At 37.1% G+C, this 26593-nt stretch overlaps 2 protein-coding genes across 6 annotated transcripts in view; both read right to left on the reverse strand.

Moving 5' to 3' along the window:
- rab8a (RAB8A, member RAS oncogene family) overlaps positions 1 to 6551 on the reverse strand; it is an 18230-nt gene extending 11679 nt beyond the window's left edge. The window contains exons 1-7 of one of the 2 annotated variants that reach the window (XM_015017000.1): positions 6352 to 6551; positions 4163 to 4223; positions 2435 to 2495; positions 2259 to 2336; positions 2088 to 2177; positions 1909 to 1974; positions 1022 to 1072 (exon numbers count right to left, since the gene is read on the reverse strand). In XM_015017000.1, the coding sequence (XP_014872486.1) occupies positions 1022 to 1072; positions 1909 to 1974; positions 2088 to 2177; positions 2259 to 2336; positions 2435 to 2495; positions 4163 to 4223; positions 6352 to 6496 (552 nt within the window). In that variant the 5' untranslated portion in view covers positions 6497 to 6551. Of the gene's footprint in view, positions 1 to 1021; positions 1073 to 1908; positions 1975 to 2087; positions 2178 to 2258; positions 2337 to 2434; positions 2496 to 4162; positions 4224 to 4716; positions 4919 to 6351 lie in introns of those variants that run through there. The other variant, XM_015017008.1, reaches the window with a different exon arrangement.
- A 645-nt stretch (positions 6552 to 7196) lies between these two features.
- tpm4b (tropomyosin 4b) lies at positions 7197 to 25345 on the reverse strand. 4 transcript variants are annotated; one of them, XM_015017030.1, is made up of 9 exons: positions 25055 to 25343; positions 21588 to 21713; positions 11809 to 11942; positions 9445 to 9562; positions 9273 to 9343; positions 9101 to 9176; positions 8416 to 8478; positions 8258 to 8327; positions 7197 to 7786 (listed from the first exon to the last, which is right to left on the reverse strand). In XM_015017030.1, exons 1-9 carry the CDS (start codon positions 25166 to 25168, stop codon positions 7704 to 7706), a joined length of 855 nt encoding a protein of 284 aa, XP_014872516.1. In that variant the 5' UTR covers positions 25169 to 25343; the 3' UTR covers positions 7197 to 7703. The 4 variants fall into 4 exon arrangements, with proteins under 4 accessions (XP_014872516.1, XP_014872530.1, XP_014872523.1 ...); XM_015017037.1 differs by lacking the exon at positions 7197 to 7786 and adding an exon at positions 7887 to 8083 and having other exon boundaries at positions 25055 to 25345; XM_015017044.1 differs by lacking the exons at positions 21588 to 21713; positions 25055 to 25343 and adding an exon at positions 16775 to 17044.
- Positions 25346 to 26593: the final 1248 nt, after the last annotated feature.

The following is a 26593-nucleotide window of genomic DNA, read 5'->3' on the forward strand; positions in this document are numbered from 1 at the left end:
GTTCTTGTGGTAACTTCTTGCTTGTTGCTCCTTGGTCAGTGTTCATAGTTGAACGTTATTTACCATCAGGGCATTGCCTCAATTGCTATGTTTAATGGTGCAGACAGTGGTGGTTTCTGACATGCGCAATATGGGCAAACGCCTAGGGCATTATCTTTTTAGGAATGGCACGAGACCACCACGGATTATAGCAGAGAGAGATTATAGCATTGTTCTGCTTTTAATATTGGTAACATTTATTAAGTATTTAATATCTAGGTATTTTTATGGGAACATTGATCTTTCAGATCAATTTGAGAAGCAATTTTGATCATATTTCACATTTTATCGTGTCATGTAGCACGGGCCGCTGGTCTTGGTCTTGACTCAATCTCGACTTTCCTCGGTCTTGGTCTTGACTTGGTCACGGACCCTAAAAGTCTTGGTCTTGTCTCGGTCTCGATACACTCTGGTCTTAGTCTCGGGTTATGTGGTCTTGACCACAACACTGCCCCTCACCATAATTTGACCTTTTTCAGTTAAGACACAAAATGCTACATGGTGGAAAACTAAGACTGAAAATAAAATGAAGGCAAGTGTTACATAATAACACATGTAACACATGTTTCATGTGTTAGCGTATGTTTGTCTTCCGCAGGACAGGACAGACTGTCAGAGTTGATGAGAAGATGGACGGAGCTTAATACAGGCCAAACCTGGAGGAAAAACTTTTAGAGGATGAAAAACACTTGATATTGGGGCAGAGGGTTCATTCTTAGGCCTATTCAAAGTCCACACCCAAATGCAACTGAAAATCTATGATTAGAATGTGAAACAGTTGTTTATGGATGGTTCCTATAAAATTTGAGACAGAGAGACTATAGACTATCCAAACTATTGACTGAAGAAAGAATAGTAAAAATGCTCACCACAATAGCAGCACACGCTGAAGTTTGTGATTGTAATTTGACAAAATATGAAATGATATAAAGACAAAAAATATATACTTTTTAAGGAATGTATGAATGAAATGGCTTCTTACCATTTTTGTGTCCATCTTTGATTTGATGTCTCTGGCAAGAGTCAAAAACGCCTGGGAATCCAAACACATGTCAAGGTCATTAAATAATGCATTAGTTATTAGCCCAGAGTGTATGAAATCATTTTTTAAAATGATAATGGGAAATTTCAGGGGTTTACCACTGAAGTCCAAAAACATTAGAAAATATTCATAATAAAGAGAAAATGAAGAAATATAAAATTCATGTAAAACAATAAAAAGTATTTAAATGTTTTATATGCTTTAACTAGCACTTCTGTCGGTATTGGGTCAATTTTAAATCATCCTATTATTGACATTTTACGTCAAATAATGAGATTAATATTATATGTTGGTGCTGATCATCAGCCATCCATGACAACGTTTTAACTCCAACCATTGATCAGAAGTGTCCCATTGCCTTCTATTAAAGCACTTTGATTTAGCGACTTATATGTGTTCTATTACAGACGCACATTAAAATTTTAAAGGGATTAACAGAGCAACTTTGTCATACCACATTCAGCCTTCCTGTTATTCATTACAGTCTTGCTTTCTCTCACTTTCTCACAGCCAGAAATGTAGAAAATCCAGTTTTATTTCAAAGACCTTACATCTCTGTGCTTTCTCTGACTTAAATCTTAAATGTCTCACCAATAATACAATTAGGCAACTTTTAGTCGAATGTTGTCAGCAGTAAACCCCCTAACTCTCTGACCAATTTCCTGAAATATCTCTATGACTTTGTCTGATATACAGACACATTTTGCATATTTCTGACACATTTGAAATTGTTCGTAAGGCAATCATACAGACATGTAGCCAGACTGCTAACAAATTAAATGAAACAAGTGCATATGTGAAAAGATTTTTAGATAATAATAGTTTACATTTTCCACATTGATGTTGGCCTTTGCACTGGTCTCCATGAACTTGATCCCATACTCTAGTGCAAGCTGAAATAAAAAAAATACATTTTCCCAAATTACATTTCGTTGAACTTGCCATCATATGTGTTGCTATATTATCAATAAATAACCTTCCATCTATGTTTGACTGAGACTCTCACCTTCTCTCCCCTATCTTTGGAAACCTGCCTCTTGTCGTTGATGTCGCATTTATTGCCAAGAACCATCTTCTCGACATCGGATGACGCATGCTACATTAACAGAGGAAAAGGAAACATTTTAAAATGGAGCCGCAAACGTGTCAGAGAGGATAAATTTGAAGCGGTACATACTTCCTCTATGTTCCTTATCCAGTTCTTGATATTGTCAAATGATTTCTCATTTGTGATGTCGTAGACAAGCATGATCCCCTGCAAAGAGCAGTACATGAAAAATATTGCTGTAAATGCAGCTGAGGAGCCTTTTAATGCTTAGGAAACAGAAACTAGTAGCATGTGAGGCTACCCACCATTGCTCCTCTGTAGTAGGCCGTTGTGATTGTTCTGAAACGTTCCTGACCAGCTGTGTCCCTGCAGGAGTCAAATACATCAATTAAAATAAAAAGAATGACATTTCTATCTTTAGGATCAGATTAGAAAGTTTTATTTTGCTTTTATCAGCAGCAAATCATAGCCGACAGAGTTTTAGTTTAAAAAGAAAATCCACTGATTGGCTTCCTACATGGTTGAACACATAACACCCATGAAATTTCCTCTTCCTGGTTTACCATAAATGTAAATAGGGTTTGATAGACCTGAATGATTCTCTCATATTTTTGTTTTTTCTATATTACATACAAGGGTTTTTTTTTTTTTTTTTTTACTTGAGTTTACAGAAATACAAATATACAGCAAACACAAAATGAGCTGTGGCTTGCAAAAGTATTGACACCACTTAAGCATTATACAACCAGAAGCTTCCATATATTATTATAACAGCCGGCATTGCACTGCTTGTACGGAAACTGGAGCTTGCATGGCTTCACCAAAAAAAGAAAAAAAAATCTGTATTTATGCTGAGATTAAATTATTCTCAGGTGGAGTCTATTTACAAATTTTGGAGGTAATAAGTTGCTATGTGTTTTATTTAGGAGTAGCAGGGTAAAGAAGACTAATAGAAAAACACAAAAAACCTTACAGATTTTTATTTGAAGAATTTTGAAACCATTTCTAATTTTCACTCAACTTCACTGTCAAGCACTACTTAGTGTTTTTTTTTCAGTCACATAAAACATGGTATACTTGTGCATTGTCAGAACAAGTCTGAAATGTGTCCTGCATCACAGCACCATTATTTACAGACACTCATATACAAACAGAATCAAGAGGTATAGATTGTAAGATGATAGCATTCCATGTTTTGCTTCAGGATTTATTTGTGTGCAGAAGCATTTCTCGGTTGAACCTTATGAAACTGCGGAGCCTTTTATCTTTGACCTGATAGTAACAGTCTGCATTTCTGGTTCAGAGCATGGTCAGGTTTTTAGCTAACTTCACATTATTACAGTAAGACGTTTCATGCAGCTTTTGGACTGGGATGGCCTACAATCTTCGAGCAAATTTTCATTTGATGAAGCACTTTAGATTTATCAGGAATAGTTTGACTCGTACTAAAAGGTTTTATGATACTACAAAACACTCAACAACACTAGTATAAAACAGAAGAACTTTTTTTACTTGCTCCAAAGACTTCAGGTGTCAAGGGAAATATATTCTTTGTTTTGTCTTTTAACGGATCAATTCAATGATAATTTTTTCTAGACAACAGATGTCATATAATGACTTCAAACTATCCAAAGAACCTAATTTTTTTTTCATTATGGATGATAATGGAAATTTGTGACAATCAGAGGATTGTCTGAAAAATATTTATTCAGTTTTTATTTATTTTATTAGTATTTTCACCTGTCCATTGAGCATCTTCACCAACACTCTATTGGTGCAGCCCTGGGTTGTCCCAGGTGTCAAGTAAATTAAGTAAAACTGTACTATAAGAGTAATTTTTAAGAGTAAACAAAACAGTCAAACTCGCATCCCCGAGGAGCTTCAACATTGGATATGACAGCAGATGAAAATCCCAACAAAATATACAGAACCTTGTATTTGGAAAAGTGATCAAATGTAGAAGGATTCAAGGGGTGTGAATACTTTTATAGTGTAGCAACAAAACATTGCACCATTTTTTTAAGTGCTCTTACCATATCTGTAACTTTATCTTCTTGCCATCAAGCTCTATTGTCCTAATCTTGAAATCAATACCTGCAGGAAGATAAACGGAAACGAGAATTCCAATCATAACGATAACTTTTAAGATGCAATAACACCCCACAAAAAAAAGCAAACTATTTACACAACAAAAGACAGCACTGCTCATATAATAGAAAATATCGCTTATGAAAAAAAGAAACAAAAAAAGCATTTAATGTGCAACACATCAGGTTTTCCGGTGTCTTTCCAGGACATAGTCGGGTCTAACGGTTGACATTTGGGCTTACACAGGATAAATGTAATGTCAAATTAGTTCTAAATAAGCTAGACATGAAATATTAACAGCTGTTCTATACCGAGATTTATTCAAGCGACCATGTCACCTAAAAACGGCACAACAATTTACATTTACTAACAAAGTCAATGTCTCATCTCCATATATTGCATTACAAGCATTCCAGCAAATAGACGTATCCGCAGAGCCAGTCCCTCTACGTACTATAAACACACAGAACACACCAAAATACCCCCCCGCAAAACGCACCTATTGTTGAGATAAACGTTGAGTTGAAGGCGTCTTCTGAAAACCTGAAGAGGACACAGGTCTTCCCGACACCAGAGTCCCCGATTAGCAGTAATTTAAACAAATAGTCGTATGTTTTCGCCATACTTGATATTATTGCGGAAATCCCGCCCGGCGAAGATGCAAAGCACAAAAAATGACACGACGCCCCCTGCTGGCCCGGAATTCACTTACAGGTGTTTTTAGCGCCAGTAGACGGGAAGTTACCCGGAAATGCGGGACGTGTTATTAGCCACGTGTTTTGTTTCAACAAAATTTGAAGTCTTATTTTATTTTACTTACATACATGCATACTTCCTACTAATTAACATAAGTTACACACAAAATAATCTAAATTAAATCAATATTTTGTGAAGCTGATAATTACAAAAGAAAATGCATTGATAAATTGATCGTTTTCACAATTTGTCTTTTTTTCATGACTATTGACATCCACATGCCACGAAGTCATGTGGATAACCAGCCCTGCTGTGGAGAGAGTTTTGTTTAAATAAGGTATCTATTGTGTTTTCATATCTTGAAATTGTCTGAAATTATAACATTCATTAATATTTACATTTTTAATTATTAAATTTCTCTACTGCAACGTTAATCAAACTATTTTTCTGAAGTAATTCACTTATATATCTTTTTTTATATATATTTCTTAACTGAATTAATAAAAGACAGTTGTGTGAGACTCTTAAGTTTATGTTATTTAGTATTTGGAACTTAACAAAGTAAATAATTTGAATTGTGATTTCACTGTAATCTACAGGAAGGAGGATGCAGTTTCAGTTCTGATCCCCGGGAGTCAGTACATACCTCCATAGATGTTGTATCTTGTTTGTTTTTGCAGCACTTCATGTGGAGACTTGAAAATATTCCTCATTTACAGCATCTTTATTACTGCATGCACTTTAAAAAATTATATCAAAGTGATTATATTTAAATCATGGTACTCCTTGTCATGGAGAACCTATACTAAATCAGTATTTAGAAAGTCATGAGATTCCTTTCCCTCAGCAATAAGTGACATTGACTTTTGTGTAATCAGAGTATTTTAAAAAGGTCAAACTGCCAATGACATAGTGTTTTTCCCATGATAAGATCAGAGTTTGCTGATTCTATGGATATGGAAATGTTTGGGAAAACAAATTCACTGATTTCATGCAGCAAAATGAAACTAAAGCATGTTTGTGCTTGCCCCTTTTCTACTAACCCTTAAAAGTGAGTGCTGAAATTGTCTCCAGGATACCAACAATTCCAGCAACCTCCACACCCAAGCTATTAATTTATTGCACAAGGCTCTTTTGCAATCATGACAGCTCTTATCCCTATAACATTTCACTAGGTTGGAGCAAAAGGAGAAATATATTTGACCACTCCTCTGCACATTCATCCAGACTCCTGTCGTCTCTTTTACTCTCTGCTCATTTTTATGTCGATTTTCACCAACGTTGTGGATTGTTATCCCCCTGAAAGAACCAATGACAAGCCATTTTCAGGTTTTTAGTAGTCCCAAACGATTTCTATTCAAAAACATCCTCTAGTGAGAAAATAAGGCTCTTAAACATCTCTGGAGGACTAACAATTCTGCAGCATCCTCCAACATACCTTCGAATGGGAATGTATTTTTCCAAATATGACAGCAACCCCAGTTAGCTGGAGCTAGACGATGGTTTCTATGGATACGTAGTGAGCCGAAGTCGCTGACGTAGTAGGTGGAGCTAACATTAAATCTTTGATATTTAAACCCCATGTCACAATTTCTGACTTTATATACAATGGGCACTAGTATTTCTTAGAGAGCCTCTCTAAAAACACGTAGACTGCCTATTTTAACAATGTGGATTAATACGTACAGTGGAAACCGTTTCAGCGCTACCACACAAATTAAGGGCTACGGTCTTGCGGAATTAGCCAATCACTACCAAGGAAAATAAAAGGCACTCCTGGATTGGCTGCTTTGCACACTCCAGCCAATAGCGTTTCAAGTAGCATTACGCCTTCGTAGTGCTTCAGAAGCTGCGCGATGAAATGAAACAGCTGCGCCAGAAAATACTTAACTGCAAATAGACGGGCGTCCACATTGTAAGCACGTTTAGTTAAGTGCTCATCATATCTGACAAGCTTCCATATTTCTGCGATAGAGACGCATCCCTACATGACGCTTCTACCTCCATGTTTCACAGTGGGGATGTTGTCATCCGGATGAATAACCTTCTGTATTCCAAGGATGTTATGATGTGTTGTGTTCACGAATGGTCTCTCACATATGGGCAATCTTAATCGTCCTGTAGCATAAAAGTCAATTTATATAATCACCAGAATAGCATGAGAGTTTCTCTTTCCCATTTTGAAGAGTGCCAAATATCATTTTTATATCTATAACCCAGGGAAACAGAAAGTCCTGGGTTACTAGATATTGATCAACATGAAGAAGTAAAGTATGAATCAAATATGTTTCCAGTTGTATTTATTTCATATGAATTCTCATGGCTGCCAATAATATGGGGTATTTTTTCCACAGCGAATAAATGTTCTAAAATTAAAGTTTTTTTTTTTTTTTTTAACGTTTTACAGAGTGAGATTAATCAGCAGCAATAGAAAACTGATGTAATTTTACAATTTTCTTTAACATGGGTGCCAAAAAGAGCAGAAGGCTAATCAGAAGCTGCATGGAAACTGACATCACAGGCTTTATTTGTTGTCAGATTTTGGTCTAGAACACAATTTCCAGCACCAATACTGAAATCGTTTGGACCCAAAACCATTAATTAAAAAAGTAAAAGAAACAAAGGAACCATAAATACATAAATTGGCTACATGAGTTAAAAAGTCACAGACAAAGAGACGTGGAATGACAAAGAATGGATGGCATGTAGAAAAAATTCTTTTACAAAAAAGGTGTTTTTGTTTTCCATTGCTGTTCGTTCTTCTTGGGTTTTTTTTTTTTTTTTTTTTTTTTACAAGCTGTTGAGCTCATGCAGTGTTTGGTCCAGAACCTGGTGCATTCCTAGGTTTTCCTCCTTTGCCTTCGACAGGTTCTCTGCAATAGAAAAGGTAGCAGCATGATCACATAAGCATCCCGGCTTTCAGGAACATAATTATGTTGTGTGGAAAACAGAAATTATGAGTAAAGAAGGGAGTAGGAGAAAAAAAAGTCTTTATTGTTTCTCAGTTTGATGCAAAGTGTGAAAGGAGCAGACGGAGAAAAGAAAAAGTGCAAAACATGAGGAAAAAACAGAAGTAAAGTGGCAGCTTCACAAGGTGTTCATATCATTGAGGGCATGATCCAGCTCCTCGCTGATAGCCTTATATTTCAGTTTCTGAGTGTACAACTCATCTGCAAGTGGGAATGGCAGAGAAGAAAGCAGGGTGAGGGGGTTCAGAGCCGAACACGGGCCAGGTTCGAGGAAAAGGAGAGAAATGAAAGAGAGCAGATTAATTATTAACTAAAGATTTACAAGAGCGCTCAGTAAAGAAGGAAAGCAAAGAGTGGGAGAGAAACAAGGTGTACCTTCTAGGTTGTCTATGGTCTTTTCGAGCTTTGACACCGTCCTTTCTGCAAATTCTGCACGGGTTTCTGCCTTTTTAGAACAAAACCCAGCATAAATATTAGTCATCCCCACACAGCCTGAAAATATACAGATAGCTGAAAGAAAGACGTGAATATACCTCCTTGAGTCTGTCATTCAGGATTTTAATCTCCTCTTCGTATTTGTCTTCTTTCTCAGAGTACTGCACAGAGAAGGACGAAATTAACCAGTTAGCTGCTAAGACGTAGCTGTGTCTGTTACATCAGTATTAGTTTGCAAAAGCATTCATATCCCTTTACTTTTTCATATTTTATTATTGAGATTTTAAGTGATATTTGTGAAATGAAAACAGTTAGTAAATAGTTACGTTTTATTGAGTAACATTTTGGAAAAAATCTACTTTCAGGACTATTTTTATTGCTCATACTTTTTACTTTTACTTGTGCAGCTTTATTGTGAGTGGCTTAACTGAATGAAGAACAATATTGTTTTAACCAAAAATTCACCAGACAAAACTTCAGTTTTTTTGTTAAAGTTTTATATTGAAAGCAATTGATTTGGAAAAAAGTTTTCTTTTGCTTATTGTGTTATTAGGTTATTTGTATGATGTATTTTTTTTTTTCAATTAAAATACTAAAATTTCCACATAAGTTTATATTTTACCCTGTCTGACGATGTAATTTTTAAATATCAAACGATTGATGTTTTGAACAGTTACTCAGTAACCTTCTTTCAGCAATCTGCCTTTTTGAGTCTGTATATTCCTGTTGCTAAATATGCTTATTTTGTAAAAGTGCTTAGCAGCAGCATGTGTACTCTGTTACCTTATCAGACTGAGCCTCTAGAGACTTGAGGTTGTTGGTGACGTTTTTAAGCTCTTCCTCCAAATCGCTACACTTTCTGCAGGAGCAAAGTAAAAACATTTAGGTTATTTTGTTTTATGAAAGCACTTTAGCAACTACATGTGAACATTTTACACGTTCCACTTCAGCTTACAGTTCAGCAAGTTCTGCCCTCTCTTCTGCCCTCTCCAGGTCACCCTCGAGGATCACCAGTTTGCGAGCAACCTGTTATTAAAAAGAAAGAAGACAAGAAGAAGGCAGGAGCAAAAGTCAGATCTCATCTGCTTGTTAAAACTTCGGGGAACAGCTCATGTTTGAGCACGCACCTCCTCATATTTGCGGTCAGCCTCCTCTGCGATGTGTTTGGCCTCTTTGAGCTGCAGCTCCTGGATCTCCATCTTCTCCTCGTCTTTCATGGCTCTGTTCTCAATCACCTTCATGCCTCTGAAGATGAGACAGATTCAAAGTGTTAAAGAGAGTCACATCCCACTGAAGTGATACTTAACACTGATTCAAATGTAAAGAAAACAACTCCCTATACAACTGAGGCCAAAATTCGATACATCCCAAGCAAATTTAAATTCAAAAGTATTTTTTATTCAACCAAAGAGAAAAAAAATATGTTGAAAATGTATACCTTTTACAGCAATCAGAATTTTTATGTCTGAGCCACGTTTTGCAGGTTTCCACTGTTACTCCAGCTTTTTGTGATAAACTTCATACCTAGTCTTTTGCTTAAAATTAAAAGACTACGTAAAATCTAAATCCGCCAGGGATTTGAATAATTTTGAGTTTAATTGAAAGTCAGAGTTACTTATTGTGATTGTATCAATATCTTTGTATTGAATATAATTGATAAAGATGTCAGGGTTACTCAGCAAAAAGTTCATGAAGCTCTTACAGTTAGAATAAAAAAATACTGATTTTGGCTGAACCTTTACTACAACAATATTTCTTCTCTGTTTTAGTTCTTAATATTCTCTCGTCATAAAGGACAAAATTGGCAAAATAAATAGCAGCCAATAACTTTGGGTTGGCTTTTATTCAAGGTCTTAGAAAGGATGTAATGTTTTGTCTTAACCTCTGATAACTAGTTTTGGTTTAAATCTAAACATGGTGCAGATATTTGGATGTTTACCTTAAAGGAGATGTTTGATTTGTAAAACAGATTTTTATGTCTTTTATTAATGCCTCTAAAGCTTTTTATTGTGTTTGATCAAGTTATAAAACCCAGAATTTTGTCGTCCATGTTTGCTTGTGAGTCTATAGAATAAAAGGGTGTGACTGTGTGTCTGCACCTTTTATTGTTCATAAATGGGCTGGAAAAGAATGCTTCTTTTCTGCTCTTTTGTTTGGACTCAATTAGTCCAAACAAAATGAGTCAAAATTAAATGATTGTACGACAATTAATGCATACAGATGAACTTGTGATATGTTTTCTCCATATGGAATAAAAATAATTCTCATTGTCCCTGAGTCAGGGAATTAAAGTGTAAAATGCAGGTGCAAGTGTATTCTCACAAAGATTAAAATTAAAATAAAACCAAAACCGTACAGCAATGGCAAATTTACAGCACAAGAAAAACTGTACAGTTATTTAAAAACACAAACTCCGATTAAAAGAAATGCACAAATGAGGAGGTTTCATTCAATAAAAACTGTGCATGTATATTTGTGCATATAAATAACCGACTATTTATAAGAAAACATGAAAGTGTGCAAATAATACCAATCATGTAAACACTTATTTAGATTGTTGGGAGAAGTTATGTTAATAAAGTATATTAGCTGCTGGGAGGAAGGATCTGTGAAAACTCTCTTTTGTGCTCTTTGGATGCAGCAGTCTGTCATTAAGGGTGGATTCACGCCAGCAGCTCTGTTTAATCCACTTTAATTGGACTCTAGTGCTTTTGTCTAGAAAGTCCGGTTCCTTTTGGGAGGTGTGAATGTGCACTTAAACTCTGACGCGAACTCTAGTCTGGTAAATACAACCAAAACAAACGTGCATGTCCAGGGCTAGCGGGAGAAATGGCTTGTGATCTTTCACTAGACACAAAAGAGAAATCCTCCAACCACATTATCTGACACTACTCCATTTTTGTTTATATTTTGTGAAAAAGAAAGTTGTGCTCATGTCTTCTTCTGAGGTTTATATCAGTGGTTCGGGGTGCAGCGCCACCACAGGTGAGGAGGGGAACAGGTTTTTCAATTACTTTGGTTTGTTTATCACATTGCAGTGTGAAAGTGAACTGCACCATCTAAAAATGTAACAAATTTTTAAATTTTGGTTCTCAATCGAACCGAGTCTACTGGGCTATCAGTTGTGAAAACACCCTTTAGGAGCTCTCCAGTTTACCAACAGTTACATGGATGTGGTGGGACTCGTGTGTCAGTGATGTTATTTTAGCCAGAGTTTGTCTCTCACCACCTGCATCCCAGGACAGAGCTGCCCTTCCTGGTGAGCTTAAACACTTCCTCTCAGCTTATCCGCAGTCAAACATTACTGAAGGTCTGCTCCCAAAATGGGTTTGAGTTTGACATTAATTAAGTTTGATTAACTTTAATATTGAGAAATATTGTGAAAGCCACATTTTATTTTCATACTTTTATTCCTTTTCACATTTTGCTCTCTCACAACCTTCCTGCTAATAAAGACTTCTAAATAGTCCGAGATGTGAGTCGGTCGTCACCTTTCGCTCTCGTCCGCAGCCTTCTCGGCCTCCTCCAGCTTCAGCAGGGCCGTGGACAGCCTCTCCTGAGCTCGGTCCAGCTCCTCCTCCACCAGCTGGATGCGTCGGTTCAGAGAGGCCACTTCACCCTCGGCCTGCAGCCACACAGAGACAGATTGACAGAGAAAACTTAATGGTTTGAGGTCAGACAGGAAACACGGTGCTGACAAACTGGAAGGATGTCTGGGATCAGCATCCAGTGCAGGGTATTTACGATGCAGCTGCAATGACATGATAAACGCATTGATGGATTTGGTAATTGTTAGGGTCTTGTTAAAATGATCTATGCTTTTTGCAACAAAACATATTTTGGATGGATTGAAGGAGCTAAACAGGCCATGAAAAACATAAAATTGAAAAACCTGTTCCTTCAAGGCTGCAAATTTTAAGTATAAGAACAAAATGATGTATAGCACAAGAGGTTTGTACTTTTTCATCAAAATATTCTATTTTAGAACTTCATAACTTCTGAATCCCATTAGATTTGTGAAATTGTTTTCCACTGAACTTTAGGGCTTTGATTTTCATTCAGAAGCACATTTTGGTGTTTTGCAATAAACTCGTGGCTGTTTTGACTTAAGCGATCAAACTTCACACTCCAGAGTCTAGACATCCACAAGTCGATATTGAGTCATTCTCTCAGAGTCGATTCGCGATAGCAGGAATTTGGTCACAAATGGCCAACATCCACATGTACAAAGCTCGGGCTGGGTTTTAGAATATGTACAGAAATGTTACAGTTTATCTAAATTTCCCTCTAATGCCACATTTTGTACTGGGAAAGTGACACTCAGCTTTATTTGTGCTGATAAGATTTCTGGCATGAAGACGTCTCCATTCCAGCAAATACAAGCCTGACTGTGGTCTGTCTTGACTTGCATCGAGGTGTGAGAGGCCTCAACTCCTCTGCTTTAACATTACATCACATGCATTCAGCCGAAATCCAAAATGAGGAACAAACTAGGACATGATTAGGCTGGCTACCAGTATCAAAGCATACCAAGGTTTTAAAAGTTACAGTTACAAAACTGTTTTCGTCATATTGTTCCTGTCAGTGACGGTCTTGTGGTCATTGTGGCTCTCTGCCCAGGGTGCCATGATGGTAGAGAGGTTTTCTTTTGCCTAACTGTGTCTAGTAAAGGGTGTGGAGGAGTTTGATCATCCCTAGTTTAAAATAAAAAATAGCAACAGATATTATTGCGTCATCTATGATGCTTGATCTACGTTTTCCTTCTCTTACAAGATACATATGAACCAGATAAGCTATGACATTATGGTATTTTTAACTAATGGTTATTGTGCCTTGACAATCTCATGATGTCTCTTAACGGTCCAAGTTAGTTGCTCTATTTTCTATAATGAATTATCTCCATTCTGTTTTCTTAAGAGCAATCAGTTTCACCTTTAGCAGCTGTAACAAGCTGTGGACTTTGCCGCCTGAACAGACACTTTAAAAAAGAAGTGCTGACGCTGGCAAACAGAGAGACAATTTAACCCTAACAAATCTGAAATGCTTCAGCTGGTTCTGCTGCTTCTTTACAGGCTGTTTCCTGTCCGCCTGATATCCCAGATAACCGTGTCTGTTCTCTCTTTCCTGTGCAAAGGCTAAAGAGGAGGAGGAAGGATTACAAGCTCGTCATTTCCAGAGAGGCTTTGTGTCAAATGGTGTTTAGTCAAAAAAAAAAAAGACTCAAAGGAAACGAGGGGAACAAAAGACTTGTTAGATGTCTAACAAAGCTGGAGTAAAACTTTTGCCTGATGTCTTTAACCACTCATTCGTTGTCTTTATGTATCACATCACTAAATGCAACATTTTTCATATACTATGAAGAAATTTTACAACAATGCTACTTGAGATTGGACGTTTCCCCATGCATCATAAAAGACAGAATACAAACTAAACATTTTTTGTTAATTATATTGCAGGATCAAAGAAAAAAATGTCCAATCTCCAGGAGAAAGATGGTTGTTTCTTCACAATCCAACTTCAAAATCCAACATGGCTGCTGTACTAAACAATGCTACACAATTTGTAGCGTTTGAACATGTTAAATTGTATTACAAAGTTATGATGGTGCGTTTGCTTTGTATTATAAAGTCGGACTTTCTAGATCTGTATCATAATTTTAATCGAAAGTTGGATTTCTAAATGGGAACGCCTCGTTTCAGCTGAGCAGTAAGGCTCTATTTTATGGTCCGGTGTTGTCAGGATAAAGCCTAACGCACTAGTATCCATCCCCCAATCAATGGACTGTAACACCATCAGCTCCATCTAACTGAACCCCACTTTGTTCTATGGATGTACAATTGTTTGGACCACTTTTCTAATGGAAACAGACAAAATGGCGTACCAAACCACACCAACCCGTGCCATGCTGCTCAGCAGAACCCTGGCATTAGCTTCCTCCATGTTTAGCATCAAATATGGCTGCTGTTCACTTTAAACATAGATAAAGTTGCAGTTAATTGCATGTCTAGCATACTTCTTTTATACACAGTTGCATGTAAAATCCCTGTTTGTCCTTTAGTGTAACATATTGAAGGAAATACACACGTTGCTGTACTTGTGTTGCTAGTAGCAGTGTTGTATTTTCCTAATGCATTAAAGTCAGGTTTTCTGAGCTCTTAAGTGTTTTTTGGTGCAACAAGAACACTCCCTGAAGTTGAAATTCCAACTTGAAAAGTCACAAGTGTCCAAGCAAACCTGACTTCCGCACCTAAAATAGCTACTGAGCTTAAAGGAAGTAATGAAAGTTGTTAGTATAAACTATTTATGTTTCATTATTCTTATTGTTAAGCTTATGGCACACTGTATTAGTGAAAACATTCTCATAATTTAAGGATATACACAATCAATGCCTTGCTTCACAAAAGCTACTAATCACTGCAATAATTTGCTATTCTGACTGGTTTTACCAACTTGCAACTGGATTGTGCTAGACTGGTGGTGAAGTCATTCCCAGCTGTCACTGAAGGAACAACTCAAACATGCCATTAATCTGGTCACGGAGAACAAAATAAATCCTACTCGTAACCAGAACATGGTTAAATTTATGTTATTCCACCATCCAGTTACTTCAGAGATGAATTAACGCAGACTGGAGCAGTCTCAGTTCACTGTGGACTGCTCCAGTTCCTTCTTATGGAAATATTCTCCTCTGCGTTTTCAATTTGAGAGATATTTGCTTAAAGCAATGATGAATATACTTGAACTACTTATGAAACTTTAGGAATGGAATGAGATTTTTCTACATTAAAATGCTAAACTATTATTACAGAACCTGGTTATGAAGGTAAGTGGTTTAGACTTGACACCTTTTATGTTTAAAACTTAGTTATTAAAGGATGTAGTTTTTGAGCTGCTGCCCTGTTGTTTTAACACAGCTGACTTTTAGAAGACATTCTTGAGTTTAGTTTGTTACCGCGAAAAAATATTTTGTATAGCGTTGGATTGCAGTCGAGTATTTAAATGAATGTTGTAGGTAAATTGTCATAAAATGCTCAAATCTAATGTCTAATTGAAGCTGATTGAGCATAATCTGATTGAATGAGTTGCAGTTTGGTTACAAAGAGGGCAGAAATGGACACATGGTTGATACAAAACGCCCCACAGTTGGTCAGTGGACCGGCCCAGTTTTACTGAGAAGTTGCGCATGAACAAAAAAAAGAAAAAAAAAGAAAGAAAAGAAAACGAACCGATACAGTTACTAAAAGGCGAAAATGACCAGTATCTCTTTATTGGTTTTAAATTGTTGTTTGGTTTGTGTCAAAATACTTTGTGTGTTTTGTAAGCTATGTGAGATTGCTACAACAGGCTAACTGTTAGCTGCTAAAAGACTAGTTAGCATCTGCGACTTCCTGTGGATACTAAACTGCAGGGTAATTTCAAAGACTATTTAATCATCTCTAAAATCTGAAAAATAATTACAAGATGGCCAGATACTCTTTAAAACACAGTTTTTGATTTTCAAAGCCTTTTCTTTATTAGCTAAATTGACAAAAGGAGGGCTTTTAGCATTTCTCAAAATACAGCTAAAAAGTCATCACATTCCTTAAAAACCCAATATTAGACAATTATCACAAAAGCTGGATGTATAGTCACACCCCATTAGCTCTACAATTATAGCTAATTTGTTTCATGCTAATGCTGTAAATAGCTGAAAACTAAAATTTCCTCAGTAAAAGCAGCACAACACAATAAATATGCTAGTCAGAGATCTGAATTAGCCAATTTTCCTTTTATCTCAGCAGGTCACATTGTGGATTATTTTTTCCTAAATTACATTAATGAAGACTAAGAATACTGTAAATGCATCTTTAGAGTATTCTGTAAATATATATCTAAGAACATGTACTTTGATGCACTGTTCTGAGTCTATTAATAAGTCAGGTAAGGGTTAAGATATGATACATAAATGAAATGTTGTGATTTATTTACAGTTTCAAACCTACTGTCTTTATCAGACAACCCGCAGCATATTTTCTTCATTACAGTCCTTAAAATTAAAGTTGGTCAAAATTGAAATCAAGCAGACCTCCAGGACAATTAAAAATCGGTATCGGTCTGAAAACGCCGATCGGTGCATCTCTGGTTATAAGCCACACCGGGGAAGCGTTTCAGCGTGTTTCCGTGGATATGGGGCGGGTGGGAAGTTAGGTAACACAGCCCTACAAAGAAAGTTTCTGCAAAGAAAGTCCCCGACTAACGACTATAATCTGAATTCAAACACTGCAAAAAAGCGTGAAAAGGAAACAAATGTACATCTGGACAGCTTTTTTAGGATACTTTATGCGTTTTGAGTATCATTGCCGCTTATGTCTGCCGGAGTATAATTCGTTACTTCTTTGAATTTTTTTTTTTTATTACTTTAAGTTTAAATAACAAGACAATACGGCTTAATCAGGTGAAAATGATAAATTATCTCACTTTTTCGCGCAGTTCCCGTTCTGTATCCAACTCCCTTTGTACTGCGAGTGCGCGATCTTCTGCCTCATCAACTTGCTGCTGCAGAGCCTGGATTTTCTTCTTTACCATCTCCATGATTGCGATTATTTGCTGTTATCTCAAACTCCAAAAAGAACGTTTTAAAAAGAGGGGCTAAAAGAGAGATGGCAAAGCGAAGTTTTCAGCTTTTTTCTCGGGCAGGAAGTCAGGGACGATGGGATGGGTGAGAAAAAAAATGGGCCGGGAGTTTTCAGGAAATTTATGACTGGATCCTCCAATCCCGGTGAAGAAGCCTGTCTGGGATGACATCAGAGCTTTCAGGAGGGGAAGGGACGGAGCTTTTTCCTCACCAAAAGAAAAAAAAAAAAGGAGTGGAAGTTTGGCTTTTCTATTATGGACTTATAAGGCAAACAAGGTGCATTTTCCTGCTCAGATCACAGGAAGAGTGAGATAAGAACAAGCAGGCCTGATTTAAGGTGTGGTTGAATGTGGTTGCCTCATAGTGAAACTGGCTGAAGTAAAAAGCGAGAACAATACCTGAGGACTTTATTGAAATCAAAACATTTTCCGAAAGAAAGTGGAGGAGGGAGGGTCGAGAGAGGGGTGGGGCTGCGATAATCCCATTCAACAGGGGTTGTTGACCTGTGCCTTGGAATGTAAATTGATTTGTTTGCAGACATGACCCGCAGCCATGTTGGGGGCGGCAAGACATTCCTTCAGCGACCTCTTCAGCCTCCTTCTGCTGTGGAGGACCCGAACTGCCCAAATCAACAATGACTACAGGCCTTATAAAATGCTGAAATATACCAAGATATAACAATATAGAAAACGAAGACCACAGGGGAGAAGAAAAAAACAAGAATTCTGACTTTAACCTCAGAATTCTGGGAAAAAATTTGAATTCAGATAAACATCAGAATTCTGACTTTTTTTCAGTGGCCCTAATCCTCTTCCGTAGAAAACATAATATTCAGGGAACTAATAAAAAGTAGAGCTTTGTTATTACTTTTTACTTTTAATATTAATTTAATTTCAATTAATCATCTTTTTTACTGCAATGCACAGATAAAGCATTTACCACATCAGATCTTTTGTCTGGTTGCTTTTTTGTCACCCAAATGTTTCAAATCAACAAAAAGTCAAAAAATATCCCAAGTAAATATAAACCAGAACAGTTTTCATTAAATCCAAACCAACTTGGCCTGATGTGGAAAAAAAAATTCACTTATTAGCTCATGAATTGAATATGATTAACAAACTTTCACTAGCCACTCAGAAACAGAACCTGCCTGACAACATGAAGTTGACTAAACTATCTCAAAGTTCAACACATCATCCACTGATTCATAGAACTGTCCCTACAGACAGAAACAAAGTCAGTCGGGGCAGCATGTGGTTTAAATGTACATCATGTTCAAGCTCTGTGTGAAGGCTGTTGGTCCACTATGCAGTCATCTGTCTCCTTATTTCCTATCTAAAATTCAAACCTTTAAAAAAAGCCAAACTAAACACATCTATCAGTATAGAAATAGTTACTGAGCCATTTATAAAGCTTTGGGACTCCATGGAACAGTCATGAACGTTTCCAGGATTGAACAGCCTTTCAAAATTATTACTCTAAGAGAGCACAGAGAAATAACCCAGAGCCCTTCAGGCCTCCCTTCCCTCAGTTAAGATCATAATTCAACAATAAGAAAGAAAACTGGAATCCATAGAAGAGCGCTAATGTGAAAAACACTGAATAGCTTAGTTGGAGAGTAACTACACTAACTTGGGAACAATGTACTTCTAGGGGTATTTTAACTATGTTGCACTTTTTACTTTTACTTGAGTAACTATGAAGTATTGCTATTCTTACCTGAGGGAAATTTCTGGATACTCATTGTGTAACTTCACTGAATGAAGAACAAACTGCAGTTCACCAGACAAACACCTGCAGTTTTATTGTCATAAGTTTTATATTGAAAAAAAGTATTCATTTTTGCCCGATTTTGTAATTATATTTATATTAATTATTTTCATCTTGATCTTTAAAATACTAAAATCTATAAAAACTAAATCAACGTTATTGATATTTTTAGAGTGACTTAGTTGCAGTCTGTGATTCAATCTGCTTGAGATTCTGCAGCATGACCTTAAACGGGCCGTTAAAGCTTGTGTGTCTGAATTAAAACTATTCTGCATAAACGCGTGGGCCAAAATTCCTCCACAGTGATGTAAAACACTGACTGCCAGATACTGCAACTCCTGCCTGCAGCAGCTGCTGCCAGTGGTGACACAACCAGTTAATAGATTTTGTTGGCAACTATTTGTTCACATTGCGCCAGATGGACTTGGACGTTTTTTTTTTTCCTTTTTTTTACTTGAAGAAAGGAAATAAATATTTCACATCTATTTATAGTAGGTATTCTTGCTATATTTGTCCATTATTAAATGTTCGTTTGATAATCTAGAAACCTAAGTGCCACATTTACTTTTTTCATATTTTTTTTTTTTACAATTTTTGCCTTCATTCCTAATGAATAAAATGTTTATTTTAGTTTCCTCTTCGATTGGGGAAATTACTGAAGGTTTGCTTGTAATTATTGGGAAGTTAACCAAAACAAAAGGTTGTTACTGTACCATATTAATTTTAGCTGTAGTTTAATTTTTATTTTCTCTTTTGTTTCTTTTTTTCTCATAATTTCTCGCTTGATTTTAAGAACATTGTTTATTTTAATCTTCATTTTGCCTTTTTCTGTTCATTCATTGCCCCTTAATTAAAGAATATAACCATTTATAGCTGAACTCCAGTTCTATTAAAAACAGCAGTAAATTATAACATTTATAGAATAAAAAGTGTTGCACATATGCTTGAGTTATAACATTTCTCCCTATATGTTTCTACTTTTTATTATTGAATTTTCTTGGCTTTTTTCTTTTTAGTATGATATTAAATGACTCATAGTAATAAAATAACATGCTGTTTTTGTGTTTTTATGATGTAAAACACTTTGAAATGCCTTGTTGCTGAAATGTGCTATGCAAATAAAATTTATTTTGATTTGATTTTGATTTTATTTAATAAAATAAATAAATATCCTGAGAGGAAAGGTTAGGAGGGCTGCACAGTGGCGCAGTTGGTAGAGCTGTTGCCATGCAGCAAGAAGGTTCTGGGTTCGATTCCCGGCCCCAGTCTTTCTGCATGGAGTTTGCATGTTCTCCCTGTGCATGCGTGGGTTTTCTCCGGGTACTCCGGTTTCCTCCCACAGTCCAAAAAACATGACTGTTAGGTTAATTGGTCTGTCTAAATTGCCCCTAGGTGTGTGTGTGTGTGCGCATGGTTGTGTGTCTCTGTGTTGCCCTGCGACAGACTGGCGACCTGTCCAGGATGTACCCCGCCTCTTGCCCGGAACTTTAGCTGGAGATAGGCACCAGCACCCCTCCCGACCCCAGTGAGGGACAAGGGTGTTCAGAAAATGGACGGATGGATGGAAAGGTTAGGAATTCCCCGTTGACTGTGTTGTGACCTATTAGATGTTGTGACCATAAAGACATTTGAAGAGGCTGATAGTAGTTATGTACAGAGAAACAGCTGCTGAGTGCTGGCAAATACATTTTAATGATCAAATAGAATCATCTGGTCTTTCTATAGAAAAATGTCATGTTTTGGTGTAATCTATTGGCATAGCAGCTGTGTTTTTAGTTTTTCACTGAGTTGTGATGCAGTGAAAAACAAAGCTCACTTTCCCTTTCATGCTTCAGATCCCAGTAAAACTGTTAACAGAATGCATCTGATGCCATCTGCCTGATCTTGATTATTTCTGACCTTTGAGACCTTATCTCACTTCCCTTTGAGAGTTAGAAGCTGCTGTTATTCTTCAGTTTCCAGGTTGGAAACATTAGGCTATAGCTAGAAATATCCCAACAATATTACGATTAAATGTGTGGATTTTGGACCTTGTGCAGTCTTAGAAAATACATCCAAGTTGATGGGGGCTTATTGTGTTTGTCCTCATATTTATTCTTCTGCAAATCAAACATTAGGTAAGACTAAAGCTGGTTCGCCTACAGTTTTTTTTTAACTCTTCTGTTTTTCTTGATTGGATTGCAATTTCTTATAAAACCTGTGATGTTACACAAATAGAAGAGAAAAACACTGCTGATCCTTAAAATCTGGCCTCCATTAAGCGGTGTGTAAGGCTGGACCCAGCTTTAAATCCCGCCCCTAAAAGGCCAAAGCATTGATTTCATTAGACGCTGCAGTATGGGGTTCTCTGTTTGCTTAAGCCGCATTCCTGACATTCCTGCTCGGCTACAGGCCGGCCAAGTTTTGTCTGTGCTTGAGAAACAGCTCATTTAGCGGCCTCGACGAGCTACGTGTAACTTCTCAGAAATGTCTGCGTTCGAAGATTCATGTTTGCCATTTGATGATTACTCAACATATGAGATTAAAGTGTCACAAAATAAAGAGTTTTAGATTGTAGTGGTGATGTTTTTTGGCAATAATTTACCATAATTCTTTTTCTTTCTTTCTTTCTTGACCTCATTAGTTTTGTAACTGAATGTCATTAGTTTAAACGTATTATTATTTGCTTTGTCACTTTAACAAAATAATCTTTCCGGGTTTTCAGAAAGACGAGAACTTCAGTCTCTTGTGCTCCTTTGTTTTGAAGCAATCGATGGCTGCTGTTTAGTTAAGTCCATCTGTGAGAGTGGATATCGATACTGTACAGGGAGGAAACTCGGAGGCTGCGGTGGTAGTGTTGTGTGATTAATGTGTTTCAGATGGCGAGCGGCGCTGTGGTTGACTCACATCTGCAGCCTTCTTCTCAGACAGTTCCAGCTTCTCCTGAGCGTCCTTCAGCGCCTCGGAGAACTTGTCCAGCTCGTCCTCTGTTCCTTTCAGCTTCTTCTGCAGGGTGAGCAGCTCGTCCTCCAGCTGAAGTACAAGAAATGTTTTATAAAGTTGCTGAGCAAACTAGACTGAAATAAATGTGGCACAACCACAACAGTTTTTATTTTTTTTAATTTTTGGGTGGTTTTTGATTATGTACTGGTAATAATCATGTATTACAACGACACACATTTGTTTATTTTATTGAGATTTCATGTGATAGAATGAACCAACAAAAAGTAGCACATAAGTGAAAGAATAGACCGAAAACTATTGTGACTTATGCGATTTAAATCTGAAAAGTGTGGCTTGCTTTTTTTCACATTTACTCTGATTACTGAATGAACTCATGTGCAGCCAATTGAAAAGTTGAGGACATAGAAGCTGTAGATGGATGGAAATAGAGGTGGGAGACACAGACTTAAAATTTTGACACTGTATTATTAATAATTAAAGTGAAGATAAAAACTATTACTTCTTTTTTAGGTAAACATATAGCAGTAACTGAATGGCACAGCACAAATACTGCTCTTGAAAAACATTTCCATCTGAAATAAGATTCTTCAGGACTCCACTTATTTAGAGATGGGTGATTTATACCACTAAGTTTTAATCATATTTTCACTTTTTCTGACATTTATTGATGCTTTCATGGAACAGTGAAGAAAACAGTATGAATATATAATGCTGTTTTTATATAACATCATTAATTTAAATGTTTCAAGACAACAATAAGTAAAAATTCTTATTATGATAAGAAGTTTTTAAATCTCAAATAATAAAAGATAAACAAGATGATTTGATAAAAAACAACCCGAAGATGGAAATGCAGGGAGAAATCCCTGAACATTTACCTGCCAGCAGAGTAATGACCCTAAACATGCTTCCAGAGCTACACTAACTGTGTTTCCATCAAAGTTTTTTTATGCGCATTTTGAAGTTATCACATTAGAAAAGGATGAAACAGCTAAATATGAAGCAGCTTATTAAATAAGAAGGTTTTGGCTTTTCTGAAAAAGGGCAAATGCACTAAAAGTGGCGATGGAAACATGTTTGAATAATAAGTTAACCTCAATTAAATAAAATTTCAAGCGTAATTACATGTGCCCAATAAAAAGACATTCCTGAAAACCTCTCTCCGTTTTTCTGAAATGTGTGGCTCATCTCCAACCTCTACTTCCTGTTTATTACAGCCATCCATAAAGTCAATATCTGACTAAATTACGCTTTGCCTGGTTTGCTCAAAACCAGAAGATGGAAACATGTCAAATTCATTCTTTTAAAATATATTTTTTAAACATTTTAAGAGTTTGGTTAAGGATAGATTGAAGCATATTCAGGAATAAATGACCAAGTTAATGTAAATCCAACTGGGAATCTGCTGCAAATCTTGAAAAGTGCTTTTTAATGAGACCATAAAACTCTTTTTTTTTTTTTTTTTTCTTTTTTTTGACAAAAACAACATGAAACAACATTTTAGTGGTTACACTTTATCTGGGGAAATCTGACTGTTGGGAGGTGAATACAAATGTATGCCACACTTTTTAGATTTTTATTTGCAAAACAATTTTGAAAACTAATTTTCAATCTACTTCAGATTTAGATTCAGTTTTTTCACATAAAATCCTGGGAAAACACACTGAAGTGATCGAAGGTGAAAACTTTTTTGAGTCACGCGATGAACTTTTGTTGTAATTTTTATACTTGATGCTTACAGCAGAATCCTCTGAATAAACCTCCAGTTGGATCTGAACCAGCCCATCGTTAGGATGCATCCCCTAATAAAACAAACAAAGAATGCCTGCAAACTTTCATGTGGCATCCTCATCCAGCTGCAGTTCATATATTGCATGAGTAAAAGTCAAAGCGATTCCGCTGCTGCTGCTGATGATTTACCATGCTGTCAACAGTTCTTCATCGTGTCTCTGGATTATAAGCAGAAACTGGGTCATTTCCATTGAAGACACCCAGAGACCCTGAAATTTTCCAAATTCCTGTGTAATTTGGGTGACCCGCTCCTCTAATTACCGCCGGAGACGGAGCCTGATCCTCTGTGTGGTGGATGTTGACATTGCATGTTGGACTCTGTATATTTTCAGTGCTTTCCGTCAGTCAGACGGCACCCTGGTGTTCGACTTGTCCTGCCAAGAATAGCAAAGAAAGTGTCTCTTTGCTCCACTCGCATCCCGGCTATGCTAAACAAACCCAAGAGCTCTGTATGATCTGCTTGGATTTCATGCTGACTGCTCACTAATGTCTAAGACATGATGAGGGTCCATATGTGCAGTGTCAGTGATAACTGTCACGCCTGGAGCTCGCTGAGGGTATGAAGAGGGGAAGTAGCCTCCAGAGGGATGGAGGGATTCTTTCCACTTGCTTTAATGCTTCGCAAACCTCTTCTCTGCAGCATTCCTCCCCTTGAACCACAGAGACAACACCGTCTCCAACTGTGCAATAATTGCCTCTATTTAGAAACCTCAAATGCCCTATTACATGTCCAGATTCTGCTTTGTTTATGTCAAGCGGGATAAGAGCGCTGTCATTAGATTAGAGGCTTAGAAACGCCGAGCTCTCCGAGGCTCTTGTGCTGCAGCACCAAATAAGGATATTTGGGATCTGCGATATTTTCTCGGTTCAGAAAAGGGTGCCGAAGTGAAGTTTGGTGAAAAAGGAGAACGCACTCACTGCTGAAGAGTGAGTGCGTTCCAGCAGCACATATTGGACTCAAGATGGATTTCCATTTGCATTTGCACATTCAATGTGCCAAAAGGAGATCAGTATCAGCTACTCGCTATGGAAACCACCCTGTTATTATAATTATTATTTACTTTCAGATCTTTATAGTATCTCTCTCGAACTTTGTTGTGTCATAACCCAAATAAAATAATGGTCATATTTAGATTTTTAAATTAAGCTTTAGTTTTGTCAGTGGAACTTAAAATTCAAATAAATCAACTATTTTTTTAAAATCTTTGTTTATCTGTTTTATAGGTGCAAAAACATATAATCTTACTAAGTAGAGTGCTAAGATCTTAATAAAATTTTAAATTAACTTATAAATAACATTTCAGGAGTTTGTCTGAAGTAAATAATTCCTTAATATTAATAAAGAATGAGCTGGTGGCAGATTATTTCATCTATGACAAGGGAAAAATGTCTTTTTATATGTGACTTAAAACCACACCTCCTTGATTTCAACAGGTTCAAAATACCATAAATTTGTACAAAAACCCACGATTATTAAATATTTTTCCAGTTTTTTATTATCTAAAATATTGAAAACCCTCTGTTTCCATGCTGGTTTTTTATTATTTAGAGATTTAGTTGAGACAAAATGAAGTAATCTTGGCATTTTGGCTCATGAATAAAGGAGATGACCACCTCACCTGCTTGGATTTATCTTCCACCTCCTTCTTGTCGGACTCGGCCTGCTCTGCCCTGTCGATGGCGTTCTCCTTGTCCAGCTTCAGCATCTGCATCTTCTTCTTGATGGCCTCCATGTTGGCTGTCGGCTCTCTGTGTCCTGCAGGGCTCAGAAAAAAGGGAAACTTATTACTGTTTTCTCCTCCAGAGAAAGATGCCTCACAGGAACCAGTGCAAGGTTGACGGCAGAGAGCGGCTTGCAGATGGAGAGGAGAGAGACGGGAGGGATGCAAAGTGAGAGTCGGTGGAGCTTTAAACTTGACTGGAGGTTTGGAGGCAGCCCCAGTCCCCAGTGACGGCCCTTTCCCACCCGTTCACCCCTTCTGCCACTCCCCAACTTGACTCCTGCAGAATATACTGTGCACCCGCCACCTCCGCTCACTCCCTAATCTAAATTTTACCTCTCGAGGAGTCTTTGGAGGAAAAAAAAAAGTCGAAGTAAATGCTCAGTTAATGCCCTTGTTTGGAGAGGAGCAACAGATAAGAAATGAGCTAATGCGCATCAAGAAAGTTATTCACATTGGTACTGAACTGCTTTATTTCCTCTCTCCCTTTCTCTTTAGAGCATCTATACGCCTCCAACTCAGGAATGTTCAAATTGATGTTAATACCAGAGTTGGTTAGAAAACGACATAGTTTTCATTCTACTGTTGAATGAAAAAGAGCTGGATGGAAAATGAGGCAGCCAAAGAAAGTCTGGGGGCGAATGCAGTCTGAATGTGATCCACAGCAGACACTGCTACAGCCGGGCTGCAGAGACACAAACCATCGATTCTCTGCAATTAGGATCCTGCTAATTACCAGCAGGATGACAGGCTTTTATTTAGATTTATGTTCTGTGATTTCAAATGCAGAAAACATGGAATGTTTAGCATGCTTTAAGCTAAACTCATGGTCTTTTTATGCAGATTAATGTCAGACCACAAGAGAAACTGGAAAGAAAAACAAAAGTAAAAACTATAGCATCTTGCAAAGTAATCACACCTCTTGAGCTGTTTTTTTTATATGACACATTACAAACACAAACTTCCACTTATTGGGACTCAGAGGCGGTCCTAACCTGTTTGGGAGCCTGTCTGCTCTGCCTGAATATGAAAATTACAAGGAAACAAAACCAAGGAATAATTTCAAATCACATTTGACTCTGACATCTCTCATCAGCCTGGCCCTTTTTATTCCTCAAGAGGAGTCGGTCTTGACTCTGGATTGATGCAGGAGATGCTGTTCAAAATAAGCTGCTTTAGCATCTAAATCAGGGTTTGCCTTTCATGCAAAACCCACCTTTCAATTTTTAAATAGTTAATGAAACCCCATTTAAATAAATATTTTAACTATTCATTTAGTTCTCACTCAGTGATGATAAGCCTCACCACGAACCTGGAAGAATAAGCTGGTATAGGCAGCAGGAGGATGGTTCATTTAGGAATTATACTGGGATTCTTTTAGATCACATCTGTCAAACTCAAGGTCCAGGGGCCAAATGTGGCCCGCCATAGCTTTTT

This window comes from Poecilia latipinna, unplaced genomic scaffold, assembly GCF_001443285.1.
Source record: "Poecilia latipinna isolate Pla-1442-1.1 unplaced genomic scaffold, P_latipinna-1.0 Scaffold75, whole genome shotgun sequence".
In the NCBI taxonomy this organism is placed as follows: Eukaryota; Metazoa; Chordata; class Actinopteri; order Cyprinodontiformes; family Poeciliidae; genus Poecilia; species Poecilia latipinna.